Source organism: Muntiacus reevesi, chromosome 20, assembly GCF_963930625.1.
Source record: "Muntiacus reevesi chromosome 20, mMunRee1.1, whole genome shotgun sequence".
NCBI lineage: Eukaryota > Metazoa > Chordata > Mammalia > Artiodactyla > Cervidae > Muntiacus > Muntiacus reevesi.
The window spans coordinates 32,305,764-32,333,662 of record NC_089268.1 but is presented as its reverse complement, the minus strand read 5'-3'; the positions used below and the strand labels follow the sequence as shown (position 1 = coordinate 32,333,662).

The window sequence follows — 27,899 nt, the reverse complement described above, 5'->3', positions numbered from 1 at the left end:
ATATGTACATATGCATAAATGATTCAATTAGGGAAACAGAGTGATACAAAGTGAGAATTATGCTGGAATTTTTTTTTTTCCCCCACAATCCAATATAGTTTCAGTTTTCAAACCTCCTCATTGGTTTCTGCCCAGCAACTGATGAGAAACACCCCTCTGAGCCAATCCGAAACTAATTCTTTCACAGATGGACTCTGTTACTCTTTGTCAGAGTGAGCATGCATCTCTCTTTTTCCTTTCTTCCAGAGAAAAGAGACTCTTATTTATAATGAGGAACTATCGATTATCTTTACTCTGTGGGCTGTAATTTTCAGATGGGATTACCAAGAGGTAAGTGTGGGGAAAATAGGTAAAATCCAGGGCTACGAGCCCTGGAAAGAAGGAGACTGAAGAGCTGAGAGTGGGCCTTGCCCAAAGAAAGTGATTGGGGCTTGAATGAGCTGTAGTCAGGGGATGAGGGGGTGGAGACAGCAGGGCAATGCAAAGGCTAAAGACCTGAATTTGAACATTTGTGGGAGAGTCACAATGTGAATGAAAAAAGCTTGCTGACTGCATGTTCTTAGGAGATTACTGTGATCAGAAAGGAGCAAAGGACTCTTATCTATCCTAGTCATCTCTGGGAATGTGTTCTAAGAGATTCTGAAAAAAAGATATGCCTTAAAGATTTGCATGTAAAGATGTTCATTATAGAATTATTTGCAATTTAAAAAATCTGAACCAACATATGCAACAGTTGGAAAATGGATACAAACACATTTTCCAATCATGAAAGGGCTTTTAGAATCATGTTTTTAAAAAAGAGTTTTTATTTCTAACTGTAACAAAGGTGGATTTAATTTGGAGCTTTAAATTGCATCTACATTTTGCTATTGAATCTTATTTATGATGAACAGCTTTAAACGTGAATGTTTGTTTTAATACTTGACTTTTTTTTCTTTAAAAGTAGTTTCTACAAGTGGAATTTCTGGGTCAAATGATGATTTTGGCAATTTCCAGGCATTTAGTATATATCTATGGTCAAAATACTTCTGGAAATCCTTATAGTCCCATGAAGCAAAGTATATGATTACTATCACAGATTATTTAAATTTTATTCTTTCATATTTTTCTCTGTTTTGATGTTGCCTTTAATCAGAAACAAAAAATAATAATATCGCCCCAAAATTAGTGAAAATATATTCCTCACTCTGAAGACAGCATTGAAATTGTTACCTATATAATAATGATAATAATAATAATAATGTCCTCTCTCTAGCATCTTAGGGAGCAGTTTTGAAGAGCATAAATATGGTGAAAGGCAATCTTTTGTCTGAGGGTATGTCCGAGTTTCATGCAGGCTCCCAAGAATTCCCAGTTGGACATATTTCTGCTCCCAGCTCCTCCTCAATCCACTCACCTCCCTCTGCCAGCCTTGTTCTCAAAGACGGTTCTTGGCACAGGTTTAAGAGTAGCAGGTACTATGAACGCAGGCCTTATACTGGTTTGTTTAGGGTGAATTGGTGTGAAGAAATTTTATGTATTTATTGACATACAGTTGATTTACAGGAGTTGGTATTTTCTGAACCACTAATATGTTGCAGTCAGAGTAATTATTTGTAAAAAAATTTTAATTGCTGAGTAAAACATGAAAACTTTTAAAACTGAAAACATCCAAATAATTTTCAAAGGTAGGGGGCAAAGCACAAAAGTGTCTCTCATTCAATCTTCAATTTTCAGTTTAGCATGAACTCTTTTAAGGTGATTTGGACAGTAGCATGCCAAGGATGCTCCTTGGAGGATCCTTGCAAGGATGCTTCTCCATCCATGCAGATTCTTCAGGTAAGAATACTGGAGTGGGGTGCCATGCCCTTCTCCAGAGGATCTTACCAACCCAGGTATCAAACCCAGTCTCCTGCATTGCAGCAGATTTTTTACCATCTGAGTCACCAGAGAAGTCCAAGGTATAAACGGGTACATACAAATTCATAACTTAGGTTTTCTGTTTTAATATAATCATTAATTTTCTCTGCAGTGTGCTTTTTATTTAATATATCTTGATTTTCTGGGTTAGTGACTATAAATTACTCTTAACTGCCACACTGAGTTCTCTCATACAGATCAGACTTTATTTAACCAACCAGTCTTCTGTTAGTGGTTAGAGTGGCTGGTTAGCTTGTTTACCCTTTTTTTTTTTTAACTTTTAAAAATAATGTTTCAGTGTCAACCTTACACACAATTCTCTCTGTACCCATGCAAGTGTTTTGCTAGACCAGATATCCGGAAGTGAAGTTGCTAAGTCGATTGTGTACATTCTAAACTTTCTGTTTCATCATGTGTCATGAGTAACTGAAGTTCAAACAGGTTTTTTAAATCATAGAGCTGGTGAATCATAGCGCCATGACCTACCTCCCACACCCTTTTCATTTCCAACATCTAACACATAGTGGGCCTGGCACACAGTGAGTGCTCGATAAACATTTGTTGAAGGAATGAAAATGCCTGGGTAAGACCTGGCCTTATTTTTAACTCTCCAATTCACTCGCCTTGGGGTTAAGAAGTAGTAGGTTCATGGGACTTCCCTGGAGGTCCAGTGGTTAGGATTAGGCACTTTCACTGGCAGTGGTTCAGATCCTGTAAGCCGGGAAGCTTGGCCAAAACTTTAAAAAAAAAAAAAAAAATAGAAGTGGTAGGTTCAGCCTCTGATTAACCCAGGGAATCTGCCAGGATCTTGACCAAAGTCTGATGGGAGAGTGATGTGAACTTTGTGATGGCCATGGGTTGGGCCTAAAGGAAACAGATGGGCACACCCTGAGTCATTCGTCAGCATACCATTCCGACATTTTCAGGAAAGGAAAGAACACATGATGGGAGGAGGGAAAGGGCTCCATCTGGAGTTCTTAGTCTTGTCTTGGAATAATCAACTCCCAGGCTCTCCATTACCTAGGGAGGACGACAACTCTGGTGTGGTTGGAGTGGAAGCCAAGTTAGAACTCCAGCTATAATCAAGCCTGGCCAGCTGGCAAGGGCCCCACACTTCTCTTATCACATAAGGTGGAGGTGCTTTTATGGACCAAGATATATTTGGAAACACTGGGCTGGAACTGGGGAGTTGCAGGGGAGTTGCACGCCTCTCTGAGCTGGGAGAACCCCAGCACTCCATAGAGGCGTGAGCTGCGCTGGTCTGCTGTGTGTTTGGAAGTTGACGTATTTGCCCTTCCGTGCAAGTGCCAAAAATTACATCTCCACCCCTAAAAGGCACTTCCCTAGCAGTGCAAAGACCAAGATAGAGAAATTATCCGTTGCTGGTGAGCCCAGAGGCAGGCCAGCTGCCAAGGAGCACTGATAAACACAGGAGGAAAGGGAAAACAGAAAGAGAACCATTTCCTTTCCTTTCCAGAGATGTTTCTCCCACTAAAGAACAGATGTTTCCCCCCAGAACTTTTTTTTTCCTTGGTCACACATGAGATTAGTTCCTCAATCAGGGATCAAAGCAGGCAGTGAAAATGCAGAGTGCTAACCACTGGGCCACCAGGGAATTTCCAGAACAGTTGTGAAAAGAGTTCACTAAAGGTTTACCAAGTTGCAACACTTGCATGTCCAGGATAGGCTTGCTCTTTGAAACCACTTTATTGAAAAATAAGAATAAATGCTTTAATACAACTAAGTCCCCAGTGGAAGCACAGGAGGCCAGGTTCTGCTCTCTAAGCCAGGCCAAAAGAGCATTATCATTATGCAGAAAAATGCTTATCTCCATAAACTCTCCACCTCCCCTCCTCTCATTAGGTGGATGACACCCAACTATTCTGATCATCTAAACTGAACTGAAATGCTAGTGAGTATTGATGGTTTAATATGTAAGCCCTCATCCATTCACTAATTCAACAAATATTCACTGAGGGTTCCATGTGAACCACCACCTTTCTTACAGGTGTCTTACACATCAGGAAACAAAATAGACCAATATCATTGCTTCGTGGAACTTACATTCTAGCAGGTGGAGGCAGACGATAAACGTATGATATGTTCACTGGTGAAAATGCGATGGGAAAAAGAGAGAAGTTGAGGGGGATGGGAACAGTTTGCCACAATTCTGTGATCAGAGAGGGTCTCATAGAGGAACTGACTTTAAAGGAAAGACTTGAAAGAGGCAAGAGAGTGAGCTTGTGGATGTATGGGGAAGAGGGTTCCAGGCAGAGGGAAGAGTCGAGGTCAAGGTCTTCTGTCATGTTCTGTCCAAGGAGCAGTAGGAAGGACAGTGTGCCTTGAGATGAAGTGAGGCAGGCAGCTCCAGGAGGGCCCTGCCAGCCATTGGAAGGACTTCAGCATCTACTCAGAATGAAATGGAAGCCTGAGGAAGGTGCAGAGCAGAGGAGTGACAGGATGTGACTCAAGGAATGTTCTGGATGTTGTATTGAGACTGTAGGGAACACAAGCAGAATCAGAGGACCCAGAGAGGAGAGTCTTATATTAATCAGGGTGTGATAGTAGAGGCTTGGACCTCACATAGCTGGGGAAGTGTGGACAAGTGTAGAGATTCTGAACATACTCAGTAGAGCCAAGGATTTCTTGATGGGTTAGGGTTACTGTCTGCACACTTAACATACATATTTTTACAGGAGATTTTCCATGTGGGAACTAAAGGTGAAGAGACTCCCAAGCAGACATTTTGGCAGAGGAGGATCATCGATCCTCACACTACTTATCCTGTGTTTCTCCTTGAGTCAGCCCTGGGGAGGTAGAGGTTCCCACACAGAATTCTCCATCTTCTTCCAGGTGGTATTTCTGCCTGACTCTTTCTGACATCTCTCTGTTTGCAGCTCTGATGAAAATGGCTTGGTCCCTAGATTTCCTTCCATTCCACCTCCTTATCTGCCTCATCTCTGACCAGCTGCTCACTCCTTGCTCAGGTAGGAAACAATGTTGCTTTTTTGTATTAGAGCAGATAATTACCTGTTGGCACCCAGTCAGAACCTTTGATCCCCTCATTCCTTGAAGTCCTGTTGCAAACTGAATGCTCACATGCCATTAAGACAAATGTCCTTCTGTCAGGATCCTATTCCTCTCTAGGCTTTTCTAAGCCTGAGACACCCCCTTCCCATCACGGCCTCATGGAATTCCCTGCCCCCCTTTTCTGACCAGCTCAGTTTGCTGTGATTGGACCCCCTGGGCCCATCCTGGTCATGGTGGGTGAAGACGCTGAGCTGCCCTGTCACCTGTCACCGAAGATGAGCGCGGAGACCATGGAACTGAAGTGGGTGCGGTCCAGCCTCAGGCAAGTGGTTTTCATGTACGCACATGGCAAGGAAGTGGAAGACAGACAGACAGCAGAGTACCAAGGGAGAACTGAGATTTTAAGAGATGGCATCACTGCAGGGAAAGTTGTTCTCCGCATACACAACGTTAGAGCCTCTGACAGTGGAAACTACCTATGCTATTTCCAAGACGGCAACTTCTATGAGAAAGCCTTATTGGAGCTGAAGGTTGCAGGTGAGCCTCCAGGTTCTGTTCTGAGTGTGTTCCTCTTGGGACCCAGGAGCAGATGCAGAGTTTTTGCTCCAAATCCACCTCTAAGAGCTCTTGGCTGATCATTGGGAACTGCTTCCTCTGTTTTCTGACTTTGTTTGTCCGAGACCCTCAGAAAAGAAGCAGGTCTTTCTCCAGGAAGACCCCCTCCTGTATGCTATCGTGTCAAATAAAGAGCTCCCTCCTGCCGACTGCCAGGGTCTAAGCTGGGAATTGGAAGGTCAGGATGGGAAGGATAAGAAAGCATCTCCTTGGAGATGGTGTATGGTTGTTTGGGTTCAGTTGCATTCCAGGTGGCTTCTGGGGGCCCATCCAGGTACTCACCGCCGTGAGCCCTGGGAGGCTGTCCTGTAAGAGCAGCTTCTGGGCTGTCATTATTCCCCACACCACACCCTCTCGGAGCACACTTGCAATTGGACCAGTTGACTTCAATCCTTCCTGCAGGTGGAGCAGTGCATGCCCTGGGAGAGCATGGGGGTCTCAGGAAGAGGGTGACAGAGGAGACTTGTTATACACTTTGGGCTTCTGTTAGGGGATTTAGGGCAAGGTTTATGGAAATGGGCTTTGCTCTGGATGGGATGCTGTCAGAGGAGGAGATATATTTCTGTGGGTGGATAACTTCATAAATCTCATCCAGGAGGAAGACTAGAGTGAGGCTAGTCTGGGACTGGTAAAGGAGTGGTATCACTCAGCCAGGACAGGGGCATGTTTGGTCAAGGTTATGTTTGGGACAGTGCTTGTATTTTTCTCTATCTTCAAATATGATTGTTGTTGGTCTTCTGTCTTCACCTGTCATAGTGACAAAGGGCCCTCTGATGCTGATATTCCATGAAATTGCTTGTGTTCCACAGAACACCAAGACTAGACTCATATTCCATGTTAAGCATTGCATATCTCTTTCTCTTGCCATGTAGCTTCTGGCTGGGTTTGGTCAATGGGGAGCCATAGCAGAAGGTAGAAGGAGGGAGAGAGAGGGGTCAGGGTACTTATGCCCCTGGCTTACTTACTGCAGGGCTACCTCTAGCTGGCTACATGCCCTTCCAGAAGATCACAGTTCCTCTTATGAAAGCTCTCTCTACATGACTCTCCCACTTTAGGTCTTCAAAACAGCTCCCTCTTCACTCCCCTTTGGGTTTAGGGGTGGGTGGTAGCACTCCATTGTTCCTGGCCCTGGAGTACTGCTCTATTCCATGTAGTTTTCTCCTCACTATGACCACCCTTTGGCAAACAGCTTCTTAGAAAACTAGTTTAATTATCTGAGTGTGCCATCCAATTCCTGTTGAGACCCTCACTGATACAGGATGCTCCCAAGAATTGAGGCTCATTCATCCTTTCCACAGCACTGGGCTCTGATCTTCACATTCAAGTGAAGGGCCATGAGGATGGAGGGATCCACCTGGGGTGTGAGTCCGCCAGCTGGTATCCCCAGCCCCAGATTCGGTGGAGAGATGCCAAGGGCCAGAACATGCCAGCTATGACAGCACCTCCGGCTGCAGATGGAGCAGGCCTGTATGCAGTCACATCATCTCTAATCGTGAAAAGTGGTTCTGGGGAAGGGGTGTCCTGTATCATCAGAAATCCCCTCCTCAATCAGGAAAAGACAGCCCAGATTTCCATCGCAGGTGAGTACCCTGCTTAGTTGCAGGTATACTATGAGGAGCCATGGCTATTGGAAGAAGGATGTGAACACCTGGGACTAATATAAGGAAGTCAATTATACTTCAGTTTAAAAAAATTCCTTAAAAGAGACATATGTAAAATTTAATCTATAGGAAATTAGACAAAATGACAACTTAAACATTAACCAACTGAAATCTAGTATAGCCATATTAAAGAAGAGAAAAGTATAAAAACAAATAAATTTTTTTAAATAAATTTTAAAAAAAGAAAAGAAAGGGGGCTGTATGGTTCTCTGTGGTATACAGTGAAAGTGAGTCATTGAGCTGAGTTCCAGAGCCTTTTATAAAACTAGTTTGTTTGTTTTTTTTCTCCTCCTGTTTATGTCTCAAGGATTTACTGAGCATTTCCTATGTGCCAGGAACAGTGACAGGCAGTGGGAACTGGAGAGAAGTGGTGAAGATCGGATCCTTAAGCAAAGACAAATGACAAAGTTGGGGGTGGGTGGGTTCATGTACAACTCATAATTTAGGGGAAATGCTAATCCCATTAAAATATAGTACAAACCAGTAGAAAAAAGAGCAAAGGATATGAATTATTAGTTCACAGAAAAGGAATAACACATGAAAGAGTGTCCAACCTCACACACTAGAGAAATGTGTATTAAAACTTGTGCGAGTGGACAGGAGACTCAGATGATGTTTTGTGTGCTTTTACTTCATACTGGAATCATGTGAATGTAACATATTGTAAATTTTAAGTAGAAAAAAACTTGATTATGATGCTTAAGTAACACATTTACATGTGAGAAAGACATTTCAGGACAAGTTCTGGTATTATGTTAATACTGTATCTATAAAACCTTAGCAGGGCTTGCTGAAGTCTTACCTAAAGGTCTCTGAGAACTTAGGAAGAGAAAGATTTTGACGTCAGGAGATGAACTCCGTGAACCCTCTCCTGAGGGTGAGAGGCTAAAACTGGATCCCATTGCAGACCCGTTCTTCAGGAGGGCCCAGAGCTGGATCGCTGCCTTTGCAGGGACCCTGACGGTCTGTCTGCTGCTTCTCGCTGGAGCTGGCTACTTCCTGTGGCTACAGAGGAAGGAAAAAGAGGCTCTATTCATGGAGAAAGAAAAAGCAATAAAGGAAAAAGAAAGAGCTTGGGCAGAAAAGGAGCAAGAACAAAGAATAAAAGGTATCTGACCTGGAGAGGGAGTCTAAGGCCCATGCTTTGCAGGAGGGAGCTGGATCACCTCACCCCATCCCCACCCCTCACACCTAACCCAGCACTTAGTCATCCTTAAGATTTATTTTCTAGAGGTCCTCCTCCTTCCACCCCCATAACAGTACTTTTTTTTTCTGCTTCTTTTCCAGAGATGCTCCAGTATGAGCTCAGTAAGTTCCGATTCCCCCAGGGACCCGTACTCATCTTCCTATGACTTACCACTTAATGACTCACCACTTTTCTTCCATTGCAGAGTGGAGAAAGGTCCAGTTCATGGCTCGTGAGTAGCTCTGACATTTTCTCTAAATTCGCATAAAAGACTGTCTCTGCAGGAATATTTTCCAGCTGGGTTCCTCAGCCCCTAACTCTGCCCTGGGAGGAAGGAATGTTCTGGATCCTTTTTTCCAGGAAAAGAAATATGGGTGACTGGGGAGGGGGAAGTAGTTAGTAGGGAGAATAGAGAGTGTTTCCTTTATTAATAGAGAAAGGGGCCTTCAATCTCCTTTCCTAAAGAAGAGAGGGGAGGTGAGAGTTGAACAGGCAGAGACAGAAGGTAGGAAGGGTGGAGTGGTCAAAAAGAAGGTGAGATGAGGCAAAAGTAAGAGAAAGGAAACGACTCAGAAATGACAGAGTTCAGATGATGTCTCTACCTTTCTTCCATTGTAGGTGGGGAGAAGTCTCAAACCTATCCAGGTGAGTGACCCGGATGTTCTCTGAGTTTCCTGGCACAGGTAGATAAACATTTAAACCTTTCCCTTGCTGTGTGACCCATCGGCATTTGCAGAAGGAATACTCAGATCTAACCCAGAGGCTCATTTCCTATGGGGAGGACCACTCCTGCTTTTCTACAGCCTCAGAGAGGACCTTCAGATATAGTGTCTGGGCAGTTTAACCACTCCCTGCTCTGCCAGCATACACACCCACACCCACACACACACCCACACATACACACACACAGCCTAGTATAGCCTGGCCATGTCACCTGCAGCCCTGACACAATAAAGTGAAGAAAATCCACCATTTTTGAGAGGTCTTATGCCTGATCTACCCAAGCTATAGATGAAGGAAGAGACTGAAGAAAGGGACACAGAAAAGGCTCAGTGAGGAGAATGGGTGAGGGAAAAATCAGAATTAATGAACGTTCCTCTTTGTGTCTCCCTTCTTTCAGAGTGGAAGAAGGCCCTCTTCCAAGCTGGTGAGTGAATCACTGTACATCCCCTAGGACAAAAACCCAAGGGACCATATTCCCTTTTTCTTTTCCACGTCTTGAGATTCTGGGACAGCAAGTCCCTGGGACTGGGAGAGTTCTGGTTGGAGATCTCAGTCTCCAGCAGCCTTCCGCTGGGTACCCAGAGAACTGGGGAGAATTGCTCTCCTGGGCTTCCACAGATCTTTATGGGAAGGAAGAGGCATCAACAGTGGAGGTGAGGGCAAGGACAGGCAGGGTGAACTAATATTGCAGTGAGAGTGCAGATGCAATGTGAGCAAGGAAAGAAAGCAATGCTCAAAGGTCATGTCCTTTCCCAAGGTCCATATGCCACCTCTTGCCACTGTGTGTCCTCAGGTTATTTGATGTTTTGAGCTTCAGTCTCCTCACTTGTAGACAATGATTGTAGTTGCTATTCATGTGAGAGTTGAGATAAAGACTAAGTGAGTTAATGAATGTGTACTTGGTCAAAAAGTCAGGGGAAAAAAGATGGTATATTCAAAATGGGTGGTTGAAGAGGGCTTAAAGAATAAACTATTTACAAAGGGAAGAAAGAGAGCAAAGGGAAACCAACAAAGGGCTATTCAGTCCCCAAGGGTTCACAACAGTTGGGTGCTGTCACCATGCTGGACCTAAAGAGAAGGGGAGGAGAGTGTTTGGCCCACAGCAACCTGTAGCTCACGGAGAGGGCAGCCTGAGATGAGTCATCCCCTTGGTCAAGCATCACCCCCTGAAGCTGGCAGGGAAGAAGCGGAGGAGGAAATAAATGCCGTGCCTCTCTTCTTGCTCCTTCCAATCTTCAGCTAGTGCCTCTCACTGACCAAACCCAACAGGTGGCGAGAGGCAAAGGAGCCCAGTGTCACTGTCCAAAGAGGACAGATTTCCAGAAGAGGGTGGAAGAACATGGAGAGTAGGTCTGGGAGCACATGAAGCCCTCAACATAATGTCCCTTAGCACAGAAAAGGACTGGCAGCTATTAAAACATCAGGGACTTCTTCCATGCCTGGCCCTGAACCAAATACACAATGTGTGTTATCTTCTACCCTAAAGATTAGTAAGTTTTTTAGCCCCATTTTTCAGATAAGAAAGTTGAGGCTTAAAGTATTATACAGCTTGGGTCAATGGAAAAAAGAGAAAAGACATTCACTTCATGAGTGGTAGCACAAGGATTGATATTTAAGCCCGTATGCCTATGGAGCATGAGCTTCCCAGGAGGCACCAGTAGTAAAGAATCCACCTACTAATACAGGAGATGTGGGTTTGATCCCTGGGTCAGGAAGATCCCCAGCAAGAGGGCACAGCAAACCACTCCAGTATTCCTGCCTGGAGAATCCCATGGATAGGGGAGCCTGGCAGGTTACAGTCCACTGGGTCACAAAGAGTTGGACACTACTGAAGCGACTTAGCAATCATCTACGCCTATGAAGTACAGGTGGGCAGAGTCACTTCAGGCAGAGAAACAGAAAAAAGGTAGCTGGGAGGAGCCAGCTCTAGATGTTCATTAAGCAGACCCTGATGCTCATCACTTTCCCCTTTCCTACTGAACACAAGCCCCCTAGGGCTTTCCTCTGGTGTTGCGGAGAGGGTCACATTCAGGGCAGGCTGTGGGCACCCACCCCTGGACTTGGGCTTCCTCACCCAAACCCAGGGCTTGAGGGCTCAGGCTCTGAGATCTAGGAACAATGGTTCACCCACAATCCCGCCCCCCACACTTTCTGCAGAGGATGTGATTTTGGATCCCAACACAGCAAACCCCATCCTGCTTGTGTCTGACGACCAGAGGAGCCTGCAGCGGGCAGAGGAACGCCAAAATCTGCCAAACAACCCCGAGCGATTTGATTGGCACTACTGTGTGCTTGGCTGCAAGAGCTTCACGTCAGGGAGACATTACTGGGAGGTGGAGGTTGGGGACAGGAAAGAGTGGCATGTGGGGGTATGCAGGGAGGACGTGGAGAGAAAATCCTGGATTAAAATGACCCCGGAGAATGGCTTCTGGACTATGGGGCTGTCTGGTGGGAATGACTACCGGGCTCTCACTGAGCCCCGGACCAAACTGACAGTTGCCAGCCCTCCTGAAAAAGTGGGGATTTTCCTGGACTATGAGACTGGTGAAGTCTCCTTCTACAACGCCGTGGATGGATCTCATATCTACACCTTCCCACACACCTCCTTTTCTGGGCCTCTGTGGCCTGTTTTCAGGATTTTGACCTTGGAAGCCACTGCCTTGACCATTTGCCCAGTGTCAACAGGAACAGGGAGTCCTAGGGTTCCTGACCTAGTGCCTGACCTTTCCTTGGAAACCCCAGTGGTCCTGGGCTCAGCCGATGAGAACGGAGAGCCTCAGGCTGAAGTCACGTCCTTGCTTCTCCCTGCCCAGCCTGCAGCTGAGGGTCTCTTCCCTGACAGCAGCGACAAATCGCAACCATAAAATGCTAAAGGCACACACAGTGTGAAGCACTCTACTAATATTCATACAGTTATTTATTCTATATGGACAGTTAAGTTTGATACCACTTTATTGTCTCACTTCCTAGAGGTCACTCAGCTAGTAACTGATGGCTGGGCATTGAATAATAAAACATTTACAGATGATTTACAATGTACTGGGTGTTGCGCTAAAAGCTTTAAATGTTGGGTTTTTTTGTTTTTTGTTTTTTTTAGCTTTAAATGTTTCACTCCTCATAGCAACCCTATGTCACAGCCTCATTTCAAAAGTGTGCAAACTGAGGCAGGGCCAAGTTAAGCAACTTACATAATTCATTAAAAAGTCAGTGCTGATGGGGCCCCTTTCCCCCACCCACCCACCCTCTACCCCTACCCTGTTTTCCAGCCCGATTGCCCCTGTGAGGGAGGGACCATGTGCAGCCCTGAGCATTCCTTCCCAGGGCACCCCAGGTTAACGATCACTGTAGGTGCCTATGAAAGCCACACCCCACTTGGGTCGATTGTCGATTGAAGGTCGACCTTCAGGGTTGATTGTCACATCTATAGGTCCAGTACTTCAATGGGTTGGCTCGTCAAGGTGACTTGGTCCAGAGAGTGAATACACAGGAGTGCAAAAGGACTAAAGGCCAAAGTCTTAACTACTAAAGGGCATGTGTGCCCTTCTTCACTCCTCCCTCTGTCAATGTGATGTGCAATCCTGGAGCCAGAACCAATCCTCCTGTGCTCAAGGTGTCTAGAAAGCCTAACTTAATACCTAAAGATTGTCTGTAGAACAAGAATTTGGGAAGAATGAAATCAGATGAACTGTAGTGGTATTTTTAATCACACAATAGAGCCCATTTTTAGCAAAGGGATATTACCACACCTGATCAGTTATTGATGTTAATGGATGTTCCTTACAGCTGACGGGTACCAGGCAGAAGTTACTCTTCATCATCATCACTATTTTGTTCACCAATGTATTCCCTCTATCCGACATGTGGTTGTCAAGTTACATTTGTTAAATAAACATGTTAATAATCCTCACTCTTTAACTGAATCTCTTCTAGATTTTAAGCCCCTACAGTTTACTCACCACAAGTTTTACAATTCGTCTCACAATATTTTCACAAAATCCCCCTTGTATTAGTTTTCTATTGTTGCCATAATAACTTGCCACAAATTTTGTGACCTAAAACAAAAATAAATTTATTATCTCACATTTTTGGAGGCCAGAAGACCATCATGGGTCTCACTGGGCTAAAATCAAGGTGGCTGCAGACTGTATGCCTTTCTGGAGGCTCTAGGAAAGAATCTGTTTCCTTGCTCGTTCAAATTGTTGGCAGAATTTAGTTTCTTGCAGTTGTAGGACTGAGGTGGTCATTTCTTGCTGGCTGTCAGCCAAGGGCTCTTGCCTGCTTCTGGAGGCTCCCACATTCCCTACCTCCTGGTCCTCTTCCTCCATCTTCAAAGTAGTAATGGCAGAATGAATCCCTCTCCATCTTGGAATCCACCCTGGATCTTCTTCCACTGAATCTCTTTGACTCTCCTGCTTCTTCCCATTTTTAAAGAATTTATGTAATTAGATTGTGTCCATCCAGATAATCCAAGATAATCTTCCTATGAACCCAGGATAATCTCTCTACTTTAAGACCCATAAATTTAATTACAACCTGCAAGGTTCTCTTTTTGCCATATAATGTGTCAAGCTAACTGCTAAGTCACTTCAGTCGTGTCCGACTCTGTGCGACCCCATAGACAGCAACCCATCAGGCTCCTGTCCCTGGGATTCTCCAGGCAAAAATACTGGAGTGGGTTGCCATTTCCTTCTCCAGTGCATGAAAGTGAAAAATGAAAGTGAAGTTGCTTAGTCATGTCCAACTCTTAGCAACCCCATGGACTGCAGCCTACCAGGCTTCTACATTCATGGGATTTTCCAGGCAAGAGTACTGGAGTGGGGTGCCATTGCTTTCTCTGATAATGTGTCATAATCAGAGGCTATAAAGATTATGGTGTGAACTCTTCAGCCTAGCACACATAGCCATGGTCTTGCTCATTCTGAAGGAAGTCTCTGTTCTGTTTATGCTAAGGGCCTCCATGACTGGAGATTCATTCCTGTGACTCAACCAGAGTGACTCTTATTGGAAATTTAATCTGTAGTTCTTCATTCAATTACTAGACCCAGGTATGTATGTAAGTATCCCTTTGCAGAAAAGATGACTCTCCCTGTTGATGATGTCTGGTGAAATTTCTACTGATCTCATCTCTTAGCTCGGGTTCCCCAAATCTGACTCTGAGTCAAGGACTTTGGGTCAGGTTGTCTGTTTGAGATGTAATCCCAGGAAACGCAAGTTTGAAAATAAATAAAAAGAGAAAGTCAACTAAAAGAAGAATGACATAAAGGGTACACTAATCAGTTGGTTGTCATGTGGCAACGGGGCTCCATCCCATCCACCCAGCACCAAGAAATATGTGAAACTGACATGTGTTATGCTGACATCATCACCTGCCCACACCCCAACCACTGAACAGACACACACATAAATGGGGAGGCCTCTCCTGGTGATTACAAGCAACGCCAAAATCCTTGGGGAAATCTCAAGCCTTCAAAAGAAAAAGGAAAGTATCACGCTTCTGAAAAAAAGAAAAAGAAATTATTAAAAGGCTCTGCACAGCTCTAAGATTTCAATTCCTAAACTGTTTCTGTGTGTTCTGCCCAGTAACTGGTGAGAAAGCAAGTTCAGGGATGCCATTGGTTGGCTGAGCCACAGTCGGCTCTGAATCATTCACTGAAAATCTTGTGACTTTGTGATCACCAGGTGGACCGGGACCCGGGGCCCGCAAGCCCCACGCCGCCACTAACAGGAGGCGAAGAAAAGTTTTTTTCTCCGCTTTCCGGAGGGTGGTGAATGTACCCACGGGCGGGTTTAGGGGAAAGAGGGACAGCCAGAAGATCATTATTTGAGCGGAGGGAGGAGAAAAGAAAACGCAGAAGTTAATTCTAGAAGGTAAGAAGGGGAGGGGATGCGCGACCGCTAAGGGGTGGGGCAGAGGTTGGGAGGCGGTAGATGGGAGGAACAAAACCCAATAAGGGGAAAGGCGGGGACCCCGGGAGGGGAGGCTTCCGGGGGCGAGGGTGGACTTACCTTGGCGTCTAGCCTGAATCGCTGGGAGGAGAAAAGGGAGGGATGGTTTGGAAGAGTATCAAGTGACGTCTGAAGAAACTCAACTCTGGCTGGAAAAGTGAGCCGAGGAGAGGGGAAAACTGCCTTCCAGATCGCTGTATTGTCGACATTCCATGCAGTGTTTAAAGGATCAGTCTATCGGGAAATACCTGAACCGGGAGTCGAAGGGGGCTGCCCAAGACAGAAGCTGGGGCGCTGATGATACCAACACGGTTACAGGAAAGTATGACCTAGATCAGAACTATGGTGCCAAGTCTCCTTGGCTGACTCTCCACATCTCTCTAGGTTTCCCGTCGCTGCCTCTCCGGGTGACTCCTCTTGGATGCTTATGGAGCCAGTTGCGTCTCTGTATTTTTCCCTGCCAGGCTTCCTTCTCTTCTTCCACTTCCTCAGCTCGTTTGCACCGGTCTCAGGTAGGGGTGTACGCCACTAACTCCTATCAACTTCTCAGAAAGGAAAATCAACACTTAAGTCTGCAAAGGGTAAAGAAGGGCTGCGGTTGTGCTCACTCACCCTTTCATTCTGCACACAGTCATCAAATGGATCCCAGTCATCAGATGGATCCCAGCACACTCCAGTAGCAATCCAGTGAAAGCCAGAAAGGCAAGCTGCATATGTAACTTAAAAATCCTTAGTAGCTACATTTTAAAAAGGAAAAGGAAACCAACCGATGAAACAAACTTTCATAAAACATTTTAACTCCAAATAACCAAAGTATTATTATTTAAAATTTTAATTAATGTAAAATATGAGCAATGAGATATTTAACTTTTGTATTCTAAATTTTCAAAATTGTGTGTATTTTAAATTACAGCACACGCCAATTGGGACTAGCTAGTGACAATCACACTGGACAGCTGGAGTTGATATCCTATACTGCAGGCATTGTGCTGCTTTGGGAAACAAGAAAACCTCTGTGTGCTCAGGGTTCATGAGGGGTGATCAGGGTAGGCTTCTCAATGTGTTGTTCATGAAGCATTAGTACCCCCGATAGACACCCCTACTAGGAGTTGTTTTTTTATTTTTTTAACTACCGACCAGCCACATCCCTTGGCCCCCAGAATCCTCAGTCCAGGAAGCCCCTGTGGCCTTAGGGAGAACATGTCTGTCCCCTGGAACACCCAGTTCCTTTCCTATCTCAGAGAGTTGATGGCTGGTGCCCTTGTCTGATTCTACTGCGTTGTGTAACAGTCCAGTTTACTGTCCTGGGACCAGCTGATCCAATCCTGGCCATGGTGGGAGAAGACGCCACGTTACGCTGCCACCTGTCACCTGAGAAAAACGCCGAGGACATGGAGGTGCGGTGGTTCCGGACACAGTTTTCCCCTGCGGTGTTCGTATACAAGGGCAGGCGGGAGAGAACAGAGGAGCAGATGGAAGAATACCGGGGAAGAACAACTTTTGTGAGTGAAGCTATCAGCGAGGGGAGCGTGGGGCTGATCATACACAACGTCACCGCCCACGAAAACGGCATCTACCGCTGTTATTTTCAAGAAGGCAGATCTTACGATGAGGCCATCGTGCTCCTGACAGTGGCAGGTGCGTGCTTTCGTTTTGTGAGGCTGCTTTTTCACAGTCTGACTCTTCGGGAAAGTTTTTCTCCTCACTCCAGGCCCCCTGCAGTTCAGGGGATTTTGGGCCTAGAATTCCCTGTAAACAGAGAGGGTGGCTTTTCCCTCCTCAAGGACTCACTGAATGGGTTTGCTCTGCTCCTGTGGGTATCGGCTCTTGAGATACGCACAGCTGTCATCTTGAGCAGGGGCAAATGATTAATCCCTACAGATTATCCTTATGCCTACTTCTGAGAAATCTCTAAGCATATTTCTCAGTAACATGTTTTAGAATTAGACATTTTTATTGTTAAATAGAATTTGTTGTTTAGTCCGTGTGTTGTGTCCAACTCCTTGTGACCCATGAACTGTGGCCCGCCAGGCTTCTCTGTCCATGGGATTTCCAAAGCAAGAATACTGGAGTGCGTTGCCATTTCCTTCTCCAGGGGACCTTCCCAACCCAGGGATCACACCTGCACCTCCTGAATTGCAGGTAGATTCTTTATCACTGAACCACTTTGGGAAGGCCCATTAAACAGAGTACTCATGTAGAAAAGCTCGTAGAACTTTAACGTACAGATTACTGAATTTTTATGAGCTACAACCACTCCTCATATTAACAAGTAGGATACTGCCTTCTATTGACAGTGTCAGTTTGCTAGGGCTGCCGTGACGAAAGGCCACGGACTGGGTGGCTTAAATAACAGAAATGGGTTTTCTCACAGTTCTGGAGGTTGTTAAGTCCAAGATCAAGCTGTCAACAGGTTTGGTTTCTCCTGCAGCCTCTGTCCTTGGCCTGCAGGTGGCTACCTTCTTGTTGGGTCCTCCCCTGGTCTTCTGGGTCCTAATGTGGCCTTTGCTCTATGGGTGTGCATTTCTTGTAACCCTGTGTGTCCTAATCTCTTTTTATAAGGACACCAGCAGATTGGATCAGGACCCACCCTAACAGCCTCATTTTGACTTAATTACCTCTTTAAAAGCCCTGTCTCCAAATACAGTCATGTTCTATGGGACTGGAGGTTAGGGATTCAGCATAAAAATTTTGTAGGGACACAGTTCAATCCATAATGTGCCGCTTTTCAAAATCCCCAGCTGAGACAGGTTTCTAGGAGTAAAAGCGCTGTATAATGAGAAATATTTATCTTCATCCTTAATAGATACTACGCATTTGTTTTGCAAAGTGTTTGTACCAGTATACACCCTCACCAATCATATAGGATGCTCCACACTTTTTTCGTTAAGTCCAAAGAGAAGTTTTTCACATGTGACTTCAATCTATTTTTTCTTTCTGGTAAATTATTTTCTGTGACTGTGAGGATCAAACACCATTCTTGACACTTTTCACTTCCTCTCCCTTCCCTGCATTTTGCCTTGGGACATATCACCATCTTACATAGTATGCATTTTACTTATTTATCCAGATTATTATGTCTCTTCCACTAAAATGTAGTTTTCATAAAGGGTTGTTCTCTTTTCTGTGCTTACTGTATCCACATCTTTAGAACTGAACCTGGAGCTTAACAGATGCTTAGTAAATATTATTGAAGGAATAAATGAATCTACTCCCTAAAGCTATAAGTGGTCATCACATCATACCTGAGCTATCTCTATTCTAAGCCTGAGATCTATTTTATTTTTCACCTTTCCCCATAAGCCTCTTACCAGTCCATGCTTTAATCATCTTTGACATATGCTTTAGTCAGGATCATTGAGCTTATGCTCTGGTCCAAGCAGCCCTCAAATCTTAGTAGGTTAAATCAACAAAAATCTATTTCTGACACATGAAGTATCCTTCATGAGTCTGGTGGGGCTCTACTTCATACAGACCTGCCTGGAACTTTATGGTTCACCTTGGCAGAGGGAAAGAGAGCTTGACAAATTACGGTAAACATGACCCTAGCCTGCCCTACCCCACTCTCAATTGAGTCGTTGTACAATTTTTTGTTTGTTTTACTGTTTTTTGGGTTTGGTTAATTGGCTGGCTGGTTTTGTCCTTAGATCTGTTGTCTCATACTTGCCCTTACTGAAACCCCCTGAAATGTTTCGTAGAATTTCTTCCCAAGTTGCTGAATTCTTTTGAATTTTATCCCACTTCAGAGTTTCCGTGCCAGCCTTTCATTCTGCAACTAGTTGTTTTTTTTATTTTCCATATTGAAAAGATCGAATTGAGGAAGAATCAGTAAGACTTAAGTGAGGTTTAAGTTTGTCTTTTGTATAATTTGTGGAAGGTAAATATCTCAGAATTGGGGCATAAGGCCTGGCTTTGCATGCTTGCTCTGTCAATTCTCCTAAAAACCAACACCTCCTTATGATTATCAGATAGCTGTGGCAATATGAAGCCCTAAACCAGGAGAACAGAGACAGTGCCTTGAAGTCAAAAGTTTCTTAAAATTCTGCCAGCCTGGCAGGTTTCTGTCCTTATTACATTGAGCTAAAACTTCAAAAAGCCAGAGCTGCTGAGAAGTCCTCTCAGGGCAGAAAGTAAAAGCCTAGACCTGTTTGTTTCTGATCAGAGTGGACACACCCACCCAGAAGTGAGAAAATTAAAATCTCTAGCTGAATGAATCAGTCAACATTTATTAGGAGGCAGATAGATGCTTGCTCATGTGATGGAGTCCGTAGAGAGAGCCCAAAGAAGAGTGCAACGTAAGCATTTCCCCTCTTAGAGATCTCACAATTTTTTTTGCACATGTTCGCCTCCTGGTGTTCAAAATCAAGGTTTTCTTCCTTCCTTTTTTGCTGTCTTCTTCCTTCCTTCTTTCATTCCTTCCTTCTTTCTCCCTTCATAGAAGAGATTGCATGGAATGTGCCTGATCGTTTTTTTCTGGACACCAGTCTCTCGCTTTCTCACCTCTTCATCATTAAGAGGTGCTCTCCTAAGACACTGGCTAAGACAGCATTACCTCTTTCACTGAGCCCTGGTCTCTCTCCCCAGGCCTGGGCTCGAAACCTGTTATTGAAATGAAGGGCCACGAGGATGGAGGCATCCGGCTGGAATGTACATCTGCAGGGTGGTACCCAAAACCCCATGCGGTGTGGAGGGACCCTCATGGTGAGACCATGCTCCCCCTGGAAGAGGCTTACACTGTGAGTGCAGATGGGCTCTTCCTGGTCACCATGGCCGTGATCATCAGGGACCATTCGGTGAGGAACATGTCCTGCTCTGTCAACAACACCCTGCTCAGCCAGGAGAAGGAAACTGTGATTTTCATTCCAGGTTAGTTCCCTGCTCTCTAGAGGCTCATTTCTTTCTTTCTTTCTTTTTTTTTCCCCTGGAGGCTCATTTCGTCGAGGCAGGATGCTCAGCAGACAGATTGGAGCCCAGCAGGGGGATGGGGAAGTAGGGCGGTGGGTAGAAGGATCCTGAGCCCTGAAGAGCTGGAAGCTATAGCTGAGCTGAGGCCCCTCCTTGTCATAAGAGGAAAATCAAGTCGTCTCAAAACACAGGGGTAGGAAGCCTCCTTAAGGATAAATCTGATAGTTGTTTGATTTTTTTCTTTTTTTTCCCTCTTTCATGGTCCTTATCCTGCAGCAATTTTTAAACATTTAGAACAGTCCTGAAACAATGGACAATGGTGTGGGTGGGTGGTGTCTGCTGAAGCCCTCCCTTCCTCCCCATGAGATTTCCCAAGGGACAGTGCTGAAGAAAGTCTGTCTATAGACATTCATAAATGCATTAAAGAAGTATTAAATAAGTATCTCATATGTTCAAAGTACTGTTCTCGAAATTGAAGATAAATCAGTGAACAACATACAAGAAGATGCCTACCCTCATGGGTCTCACATTCTAGAACAGCAGAGGGCAATAAGTGAAATCATTAATTAAAACAAGGAGTGAAGTAATTAAACTGTGGACTGTATCAGATAGTGATAAGCATTGTAGAAAAATATTAGGGAGTAAGGTGATAAGGGAGTGTTAGGTCCTGCGTGCATGTGTGGTCAGTCGCTTCACTCATCTCCGACTCTGTGACCCTATGGACTTTAGCCTTTAAGGCATTGTAATTGTAAATGGAATGATCTGGGAAGGCTTTAGGGGAAATGTGGCCACTGAGGAAGTGAGGAGTGAGCCATGCGCAGACGTTTGAGGACTGAACAAGCCAGGTGGCAGGAACAGCATAGACAAAGGGCTGAGGGAGGAGCTTATCTGACAGTTTTCAGAGACCCCCTAAGACACAGATATGATTGGAATGAATTGGGCCAGGGAGAATTGGAGGAGATGAATCCAGAGAGGCCATGGATCTGGATCACATGGGGCAGTGTAGGCCACAAGTGAACTTTGGCTTTTAGTCTCAATGAGGTAGGAAACATTGTAAGGTTTTGAACAAAGAAATAACATGATCTCACTTAGGCTGCTGTGCTGAGGACAGACAGCAGAAGGGCAGAAGATATGGACAGAGGCAGGGAGGAAGGTACTGTAATGTTCCAGGCAAGAAGGGATAGTGACTTATATCACATGGTGTCTGTGCTGATTCTATATGGCTGGTTAGCTTTTAGTCAGCCTGGTCCCACCCATGGTGATTCAAGGTGTTACTTGCTTTTTTGTCTGCTGAGCCCCCAATCCTGGCAATCACTGTGGGGTGAGCCAGTGCAGAGTCGAAGTTTCTTTCCCTCGCTGGGGTTTCTCAGAGAGAAGCTGGTGGAGCAGGGACCTGAGAGAGCTCTTCAGATCTGTGCCGAGGGGCTCTCATTCTGGAGCTCCTTTTTCTCAAAATCCTAAGTAGGATTTTGGGGCTCCCTTTTCAGAATCCTTTATTCCCAGAACATCTCCCTGGATGGTGGCCCTGGCTGTCATCCTGCCCTCTCTGCTTCTCCTCATTGCTGGGAGCATCTTTCTCATCAAGAAACTCCAGCTGGAAAAGAAGATTCTGTCCATGCAAAAAGAGGCTGAAAATGAAGAGAAAGCAATTGCACATAAGGAACTGGAGAAAGAACGTGAGGAAAAAGAGAAAGAACTCCAAACAAAAGGTAAAAGAGTAGGAGGACAGTTCACTGTCATAAAGGACACAACTCGGACAGCTAAAAGCCTGGGAAACAGAGAGGGCATGAATAAAAGCAGCAGCAAGGGCTTGGAACTCTCACATCCTAATAATGAATCCCTCAGACCTGACTTTCTTCCACTCTGCAAATGCTGCATCCATTCACCTGCCCTATGTTGTTGAACAAAAGCAAATCTAAATAAGTACTGATAGTATCTAGCCACCTGATCATATATCATTTCTGGTATCTTGACAGTTCCCTAGGCAGTGGGGGAGGAGGATGGTGGTATTCATAGAAAAGATCAACTTTTCGTTATTTAAGACAAACTCAGATTTTCTTCGTTCTCTTAAAGACATTCATTTGTTTCTATTTCTTTTTTAGAGCAACTTCAAGAAGAATTGCGTAAGTTTAGCTTTTCCTGAACTACTCCCTGAATGATTTGAATTCTGCTCGGTTAGCCATTATCTCATGAAGTTCGTCTCTCTGCCTGTCCCATTGCAGGATGGAGAAGAAGCCTCTTACATGCGGGTGAGTGCCTCTAACATTCCCTGAGATCCTGAGCTTTCTCCCCACCAGGCAGACAACAGGATACATTAGAGGAGCAAAGGGGCCCAAGTCTGGCTGGGGAAGCGGGAGCCTGGGATCAGTGCATTAGCAGGATCCCACCCAGTGCTGGATTCTATCTCTGTTGTCAGGGATACTCCACAGGTCTTAACCAATTCTATAGTTTACTCCTGACCATCCTCTCCTTTTTAGAATAATTTCATCCATGATCCGGAGAAGGCAATGGCACCCCACTCTTTCCTGGAAAATCCCATGGATGGAGGAGCCTGGTAGGCTGCAGTCCATGGGGTCGCTACGAGTCAGACAGGACTGAGCGAGGTCACTTTCACTTTTCACTTTCATGCATTGGAGAAGGAAATGGCAACCCACTCCAGTGTTCTTGCCTGGAGAATCCCAGGGACAGAGGAGCCTGGTGGGCTGCCGTCTATGGGATTGCACAGAGTCAGACACGACTGAAGCGACTTAGCCACAGCAGCAGCATCCATGATCACCAAAGGTCTACCATGCACAGTGAGTGAGGGAAGTCGCTCAGTCGTATCCGACTCTGCGATCCCTTGGGCATAGCCCGCCAGGCTCCTCTGTCCGTGGAATTTTCCAGGCAAGAATACTGGAGTGGATTGCCATTTCCTTCTTCAGGGGATCTTCCCGACCCAGAGATCGAACCTGGGTCTCCTGCATTGCGAGCAGATTCTTTACTGTCTGAGCCACCAAGGACGCATAAACACTGAAGTTGCCGAAACCCAGAAAACCATACATAGAAGAGCCCCCCAAAAGTTACATTTTAGTAGCCATTGTTCTTTGAGTCCTGATTAATTTGAAAGAAGACGATACTGGCTTAGCTGTCTGTAACGTGGGAGATGGTATATAGACTACACAGTGGAAGAGCCATGTGTGGGAAAGGCAATGAACTTCCCAGGCCTGGCTCAGGGGTGTGTAGAGGCCAGAAATGCCTTCCTGTTCCAAGAGAGCACTGATATTCTGTGTATAGGGGAGGGGTTGTGGGCAAGAGGGAAAGCACAGGGTCCAGTGAGCTGGTCCCAGTGAGCACTTTTGAGTTTTATGATTTGTCCCCTTCTGCTCAAGAGCATCAAAGAATACAGCCTTTGCTGGATCCCACAGCACTCAGACGTTTCCTCTTTCAAATTTCAAAATTATCACCGTCAGACAAATAAATTTGGAGAAAGAAGAAAATCATTTTAACACAATTGTTTTGTATTAGATGTAGACTGACTAATAGTAACTGCCCAAAAGTAACTGCAGAGACGACTGCAGAATGTTAGGGGTCTGAGACATTTCTCATATCTGGACAGGTCATAACTGTAGTCATCACACCTATATTATTAAAGCAAAATGGATGGATATAGTTTCCCCTACCTTTTGCCATACTTACGTCTCAGGCAGCAGGATGACTTTGGGGGACATTATCTTCCTTTTTTAGCCTCTGAAGGGTGCTCTTGTTAGTCATTTAAATCAGTTGTCAGCGGGTTAAACCAGTAGGACACAGAGGACCATGTAGGGACCCTTTATCACCCTTATCTGTATGGGGAAAAATTGGCCTTATTTGCTTAATTGGGGGAGGGTAAGAGGGTGGATCCTCTTTGCTAGTTTAAGCCAAGTGGGAAACTTTATTCTAACTCGAGCCCCAGAGATCATATGTCTTGAATAGAAAAGCTGACAGATCTGAGAACTTTGAAAGTGGGAGCCATTCATTTCAGCTCGTTGGCTGAATTTTCTGTTATTTCTTAGAGCCCCAGTCCTCCTCTACCTGAGGCAGCCCTCCTGCCACTCGAGAGAGGAGTGCAGACTCAGTAATTCAATTCTGTCTGTGAACTCCCTGGGATCTGGGGTCAAGGGGCTTTCATGGAAAAGGCTGTTACCCAGGGGATCTTCCCTATGCTTTCTGGGATCTCTCAGGGGACCAGGAGTCAGGTCCTGGTCTCAGGATCTCACAGTCTTGTGAGATCCCAGGCCTAAATCTGAGATTTTGTCTGCAGCTGATGTGGTCCTGGACCCAGACACCTCTCATCCCGAGCTCTTCCTGTCAGAGGACCGGAGAAGTGTGAGAAGGGGCCCTTCCAGGCAGAGCGTGCCTGACAACCCGGAGAGATTCGACTGTCAGCCTTGTGTCCTGGGCCTGGAGAGCTACTCCTCAGGGAGACATTACTGGGAGGTAGAAGTCAAAAACGTGATGGTGTGGGCCGTGGGAGTTTGTAGACACAATGTTGAGAGGAAAGGGGAGGCCCTCCTGGTTCCTCAGAACGGCTTCTGGACCCTGGAGATGTTTGAGAACCAGTACCGGGCCCTCTCCTCCCCAGAGAAGATTCTCCCCCTGAAAGAGCGCCTTCACCGGGTGGGCGTCTTCCTGGACTACGAAGCTGGAGATGTGTCCTTCTATAACATGATGGACAGGTCACACATCTACACATGTCCACGTTCACCCTTCTCTGGGCCCCTGAGGCCCTTCTTCAGGCTGGGTTCCGATGACAGCGCCCTCTGTATCTGTCCATCGTTTAGAGGGGCCCAAGGGGTCACAGTGCCTGAGGGGGGCCTGGTCCTTCACAGGGCAGAGACCCACCACAACCGCCAATTCCCTGGTCTCACAGCCAGGTAGGGAAACTCAGGCCACCTCTACGACAGCACCTCCTGGAGGAATACCACCCTCCTTCCTTCTGGTCACAGGAGAATCTCCCCCGGGGTTCCCCTAGACATGTCTTCAAGCCCCAGAGCATGTGTCTCCCTCATTAGGCTATTGCTTTAGTAGCTTGTTGCATGTAACCATGGGGCAGGGGCCAGTCTCAGGGACGCTAAGTATTGCCACATGGCTCCCAACCAACAAGTAAGTGTGAGAAAGTGACAGGCAGAGAACCAGCTGCTTTAACATCGGATGACGCATTCAGCCCGAGACTGGAATTGACATCAGGTATTGTGGATCTGGGGATTCCCTAACAGCTCAGTTGGTAAAGAATCCACCTGCAATGAGGGAGACCTGGGTTTGATCCTGGGGTTGGGAAAATCCCCTGGAGAAGGGAAAGGCTACCCACTGCAGTATTCTTGGACTTTCCTTGTGGCTCAGCTGGTAAAGAATCCACCCGCAATGCGGGAGCCCTGGGTTTGATCCTGGGGTTGGGAAAATCCCCTGGAGAAGGGAAAGGCTACCCGCTTCAGTATTCTGGCCTGGAAAATTCCATGGACTGTAAAGTCCATGGGGTCACAAAGAGTCGGCGGACACGACTGAGCGACTTGCACTTTCACTTTCACTGTGGATCTGGGGCAAGGACAATGGGACATATTGGATGTAAGAGGGGCAGGGAGCCAGGAATGGAGGTCAGAGATGGAGGAAGTAAGACAGAAGGTCCACCCCCAGGATTTCCAGAGCACACAGTAAAGCTCCACAGGCCTAGATTCAGGATGATCTAGGATGAAGGAGGATGAAGGACAAGAATGCATCTGGGCCTGGCCTGGCCTGGCTCAGGTGTCCCTACAATAAACAAGACGTCAGTACTTTGTTATTGGGTGTGGCCTAAGGTTTAAGGTCCCAGATGAGCAGATAAGCATTGAACCAAGTGGGTCTCAAAGTTCAGGTTCAGTGAGGAGAGCAGTGCTTTCCAGCTTTTTGGCCTCAGGATGCATTCAGACACATAAAAAATTATTGAGGACAGAAAAGTGCTTTTGCTCATTTGGGTTATATCTATCAATATATGTAGCATTAGAGATTAAACTGAGAACTTTTAAAATGTATTTATTAACATATTAAAAAAGGATCAAGTCAATTATAGGTTAAAAAGAAAAACATGTTTCAGGAATGATCACTATCTCTTGTTTCCAATGTAAAATAAAGTTTATTGAGAAGTGTGGTATTTTTTTTATGTCTTTGCAAATCTAATGTCTGGCTCCTAGAAGGTAGCTAGATCCTCACCATCTGCCTCTGTATTCAATGCTGGAATCACAGGTCATGGAGGCTCTAGAAACCATTATCTACACTAGTGAGAGAATGAGAGGAAAAAATGATAAATAATAGCTTAGTATTATTATTATGGAGCAGTATTAACTTTGTAGACTCAAAATGTAACAGAGATTGCCCCCCCAAAAATCTGTAAAACATCCTTTGAGAACCAGGATAGAGGATCCTGGAATTGAGTCAGGCATTTAAAATTATGACATAAATGGGAGTATCTTGGACTTTATGTAATTTAGTCATCCAATTGTAAAACCTGGCTGAAAAATTTAAAAGATACTTAAAAAGTTCAAAATTGTATTACTGCAGTTCCTACAGTAAACAAGGCGTCACGATGGACACGTTCTAGAAAAAAATCTGAAACACTGAACTTGGTGATTTGTTGAGATGGAAAACTGGTTTGTTAATGTGTGTGTGTTTTATTTTTGGTACTGTTGACATGATAACATTTGAGCAGTTTTAACTAAAAGCACCAGACTGCCAGTCAGGAAACAAGTGCTACTAATACCTGCCTGTATTAATCTTAGAAAAATTACAGCTTTTCAGTGTTTTGGTATTCCATTAAATAAGACTTTGAGTGGGTTTGCATATCTTTTAGTATAGTTTGCAAAACACTTTTATTCATTCAGTATCCTTGCTTTCTCATAAGAAATATACTGATCCCCATTTCATAGTGAAACAGTGTTTATCGAGTTAAAGTGATTTTTGTCATAAGTGATTTTTGTTTAAGGAAAATAGAGTTTTCATTCATACTTTAAAAAAATTGTCTCATCTTTAAGGCACCTTCTAAACATAAAATTTAGATGTTTTAAGTGTTTATTGAAACTAAACATGAACCCAGTGTTCTGCTAATCACTGTACAAAATAGCATAGAGCTCAGCTCCCAGCTTCCTTTACTCAATCTTTCATTCATATATTTACTTATTCATTCACACTCAAGAAATTTATCGCCTTTAATGTATTGACCATGTGCAGTCTGTTTTGCCATGAAGGAAATAAATAAACAGGATGATATTATAGAGAGGAATGGGTGGGAGCTGAGGAGGGCTACTTTAGATAGAAAATTAGATGGTAAAGTTAAGGAGGGATTCCTGAAGGAAGTGATGGGTCTTCTGAGACTTGAGGACTAAGAAAGATTCCCAAGCGGCAGGAATCTTGTACCTACGGGCCCCAAAGCAGAAATAAACTAACTAGTTAAAGAACATAACCCCCTACTGTCAGAGCAAAGGCTGAGAATGGGACAAACAAGTAGAAAGGAGCAACAGGAAATAGGTAGAAAGCAGACAGACTATCTGGGGCCTCATAGCAAAGTGCTGAGAATCAAACTGAAGCAGAATCTTACTGAAAACCAAAGCTCAAGTGAACAGAAAATGTCTAGAGTCACCCAAGTGTTATCATTTCCTCTTCCTAAAAGGATTACTTTTTTTTTTTTTTTGGCCACACTGCACAGCTTGCAAAGCACAGAGTCCTAACCACTGGACCATCAGGGAGGTACCAGATTACTCATTCTTAACAGCATGGGGAATTAAATTTTCCAGAATTTTCTTCTTCCTGGATTTGGGGCCTGGCAGGGAGGTGGAGTAGAGTATGGAGAAAAGGGGAATGGCCCCCAGGGACTTTGCCCTTTCGTTGGATGTCACGAGTTGAGCCCGGTATAATGATCCCAGCCCTCAGTGGCTGAGAGCCACAGTGTG

General features: G+C 45.0%; 2 protein-coding genes across 5 annotated transcripts; both read left to right on the top strand.

The window, feature by feature from the left end:
* Positions 1-190: 190 nt before the first annotated feature.
* Positions 191-13,019, top strand: BTN3A3 (butyrophilin subfamily 3 member A3). Of its 4 annotated transcripts, none has more exons than XM_065911903.1 (11): positions 191-330; positions 1,738-1,818; positions 4,797-4,886; positions 5,119-5,466; positions 6,843-7,124; positions 8,158-8,313; positions 8,493-8,513; positions 8,597-8,623; positions 9,010-9,036; positions 9,512-9,538; positions 11,272-13,019. In XM_065911903.1, exons 1-11 carry the CDS (start codon positions 315-317, stop codon positions 11,976-11,978), a joined length of 1,782 nt encoding a protein of 593 aa, XP_065767975.1. In that variant the 5' UTR covers positions 191-314; the 3' UTR covers positions 11,979-13,019. The 4 variants fall into 4 exon arrangements, with proteins under 4 accessions (XP_065767975.1, XP_065767974.1, XP_065767976.1 ...); XM_065911902.1 differs by having other exon boundaries at positions 8,113-8,313; XM_065911904.1 differs by lacking the exon at positions 1,738-1,818 and having other exon boundaries at positions 8,113-8,313.
* A 2,067-nt stretch (positions 13,020-15,086) lies between these two features.
* Positions 15,087-26,101, top strand: LOC136151047 (butyrophilin subfamily 2 member A2-like). Its single transcript, XM_065911906.1, has 7 exons — positions 15,087-15,572; positions 16,351-16,698; positions 19,645-19,926; positions 21,453-21,674; positions 22,068-22,088; positions 22,188-22,214; positions 24,245-26,101. Exons 1-7 carry the CDS (start codon positions 15,482-15,484, stop codon positions 24,859-24,861), a joined length of 1,608 nt encoding a protein of 535 aa, XP_065767978.1. The 5' UTR covers positions 15,087-15,481; the 3' UTR covers positions 24,862-26,101.
* The last annotated feature ends 1,798 nt before the right edge of the window (positions 26,102-27,899 follow it).

Coding starts and splice junctions, on each gene's coding strand:
- BTN3A3 (XM_065911902.1), top strand. Junction 4,887..5,118: donor GCTGCTCACTCCTTGCTCAG/GTAGGAAACAAT, acceptor TTTTCTGACCAG/CTCAGTTTGCTGTGATTGGA. Junction 7,125..8,112: donor AGCCCAGATTTCCATCGCAG/GTGAGTACCCTG, acceptor ATCCCATTGCAG/ACCCGTTCTTCAGGAGGGCC.
- LOC136151047 (XM_065911906.1), top strand. CDS start 15,482: ATGCTTATGGAGCCAGTTGCGTCTCTGTATTTTTCCCTGCCAGGCTTC. Junction 21,675..22,067: donor GAAAGAACTCCAAACAAAAG/GTAAAAGAGTAG, acceptor TTTCTTTTTTAG/AGCAACTTCAAGAAGAATTG. Junction 22,089..22,187: donor GCAACTTCAAGAAGAATTGC/GTAAGTTTAGCT, acceptor GTCCCATTGCAG/GATGGAGAAGAAGCCTCTTA.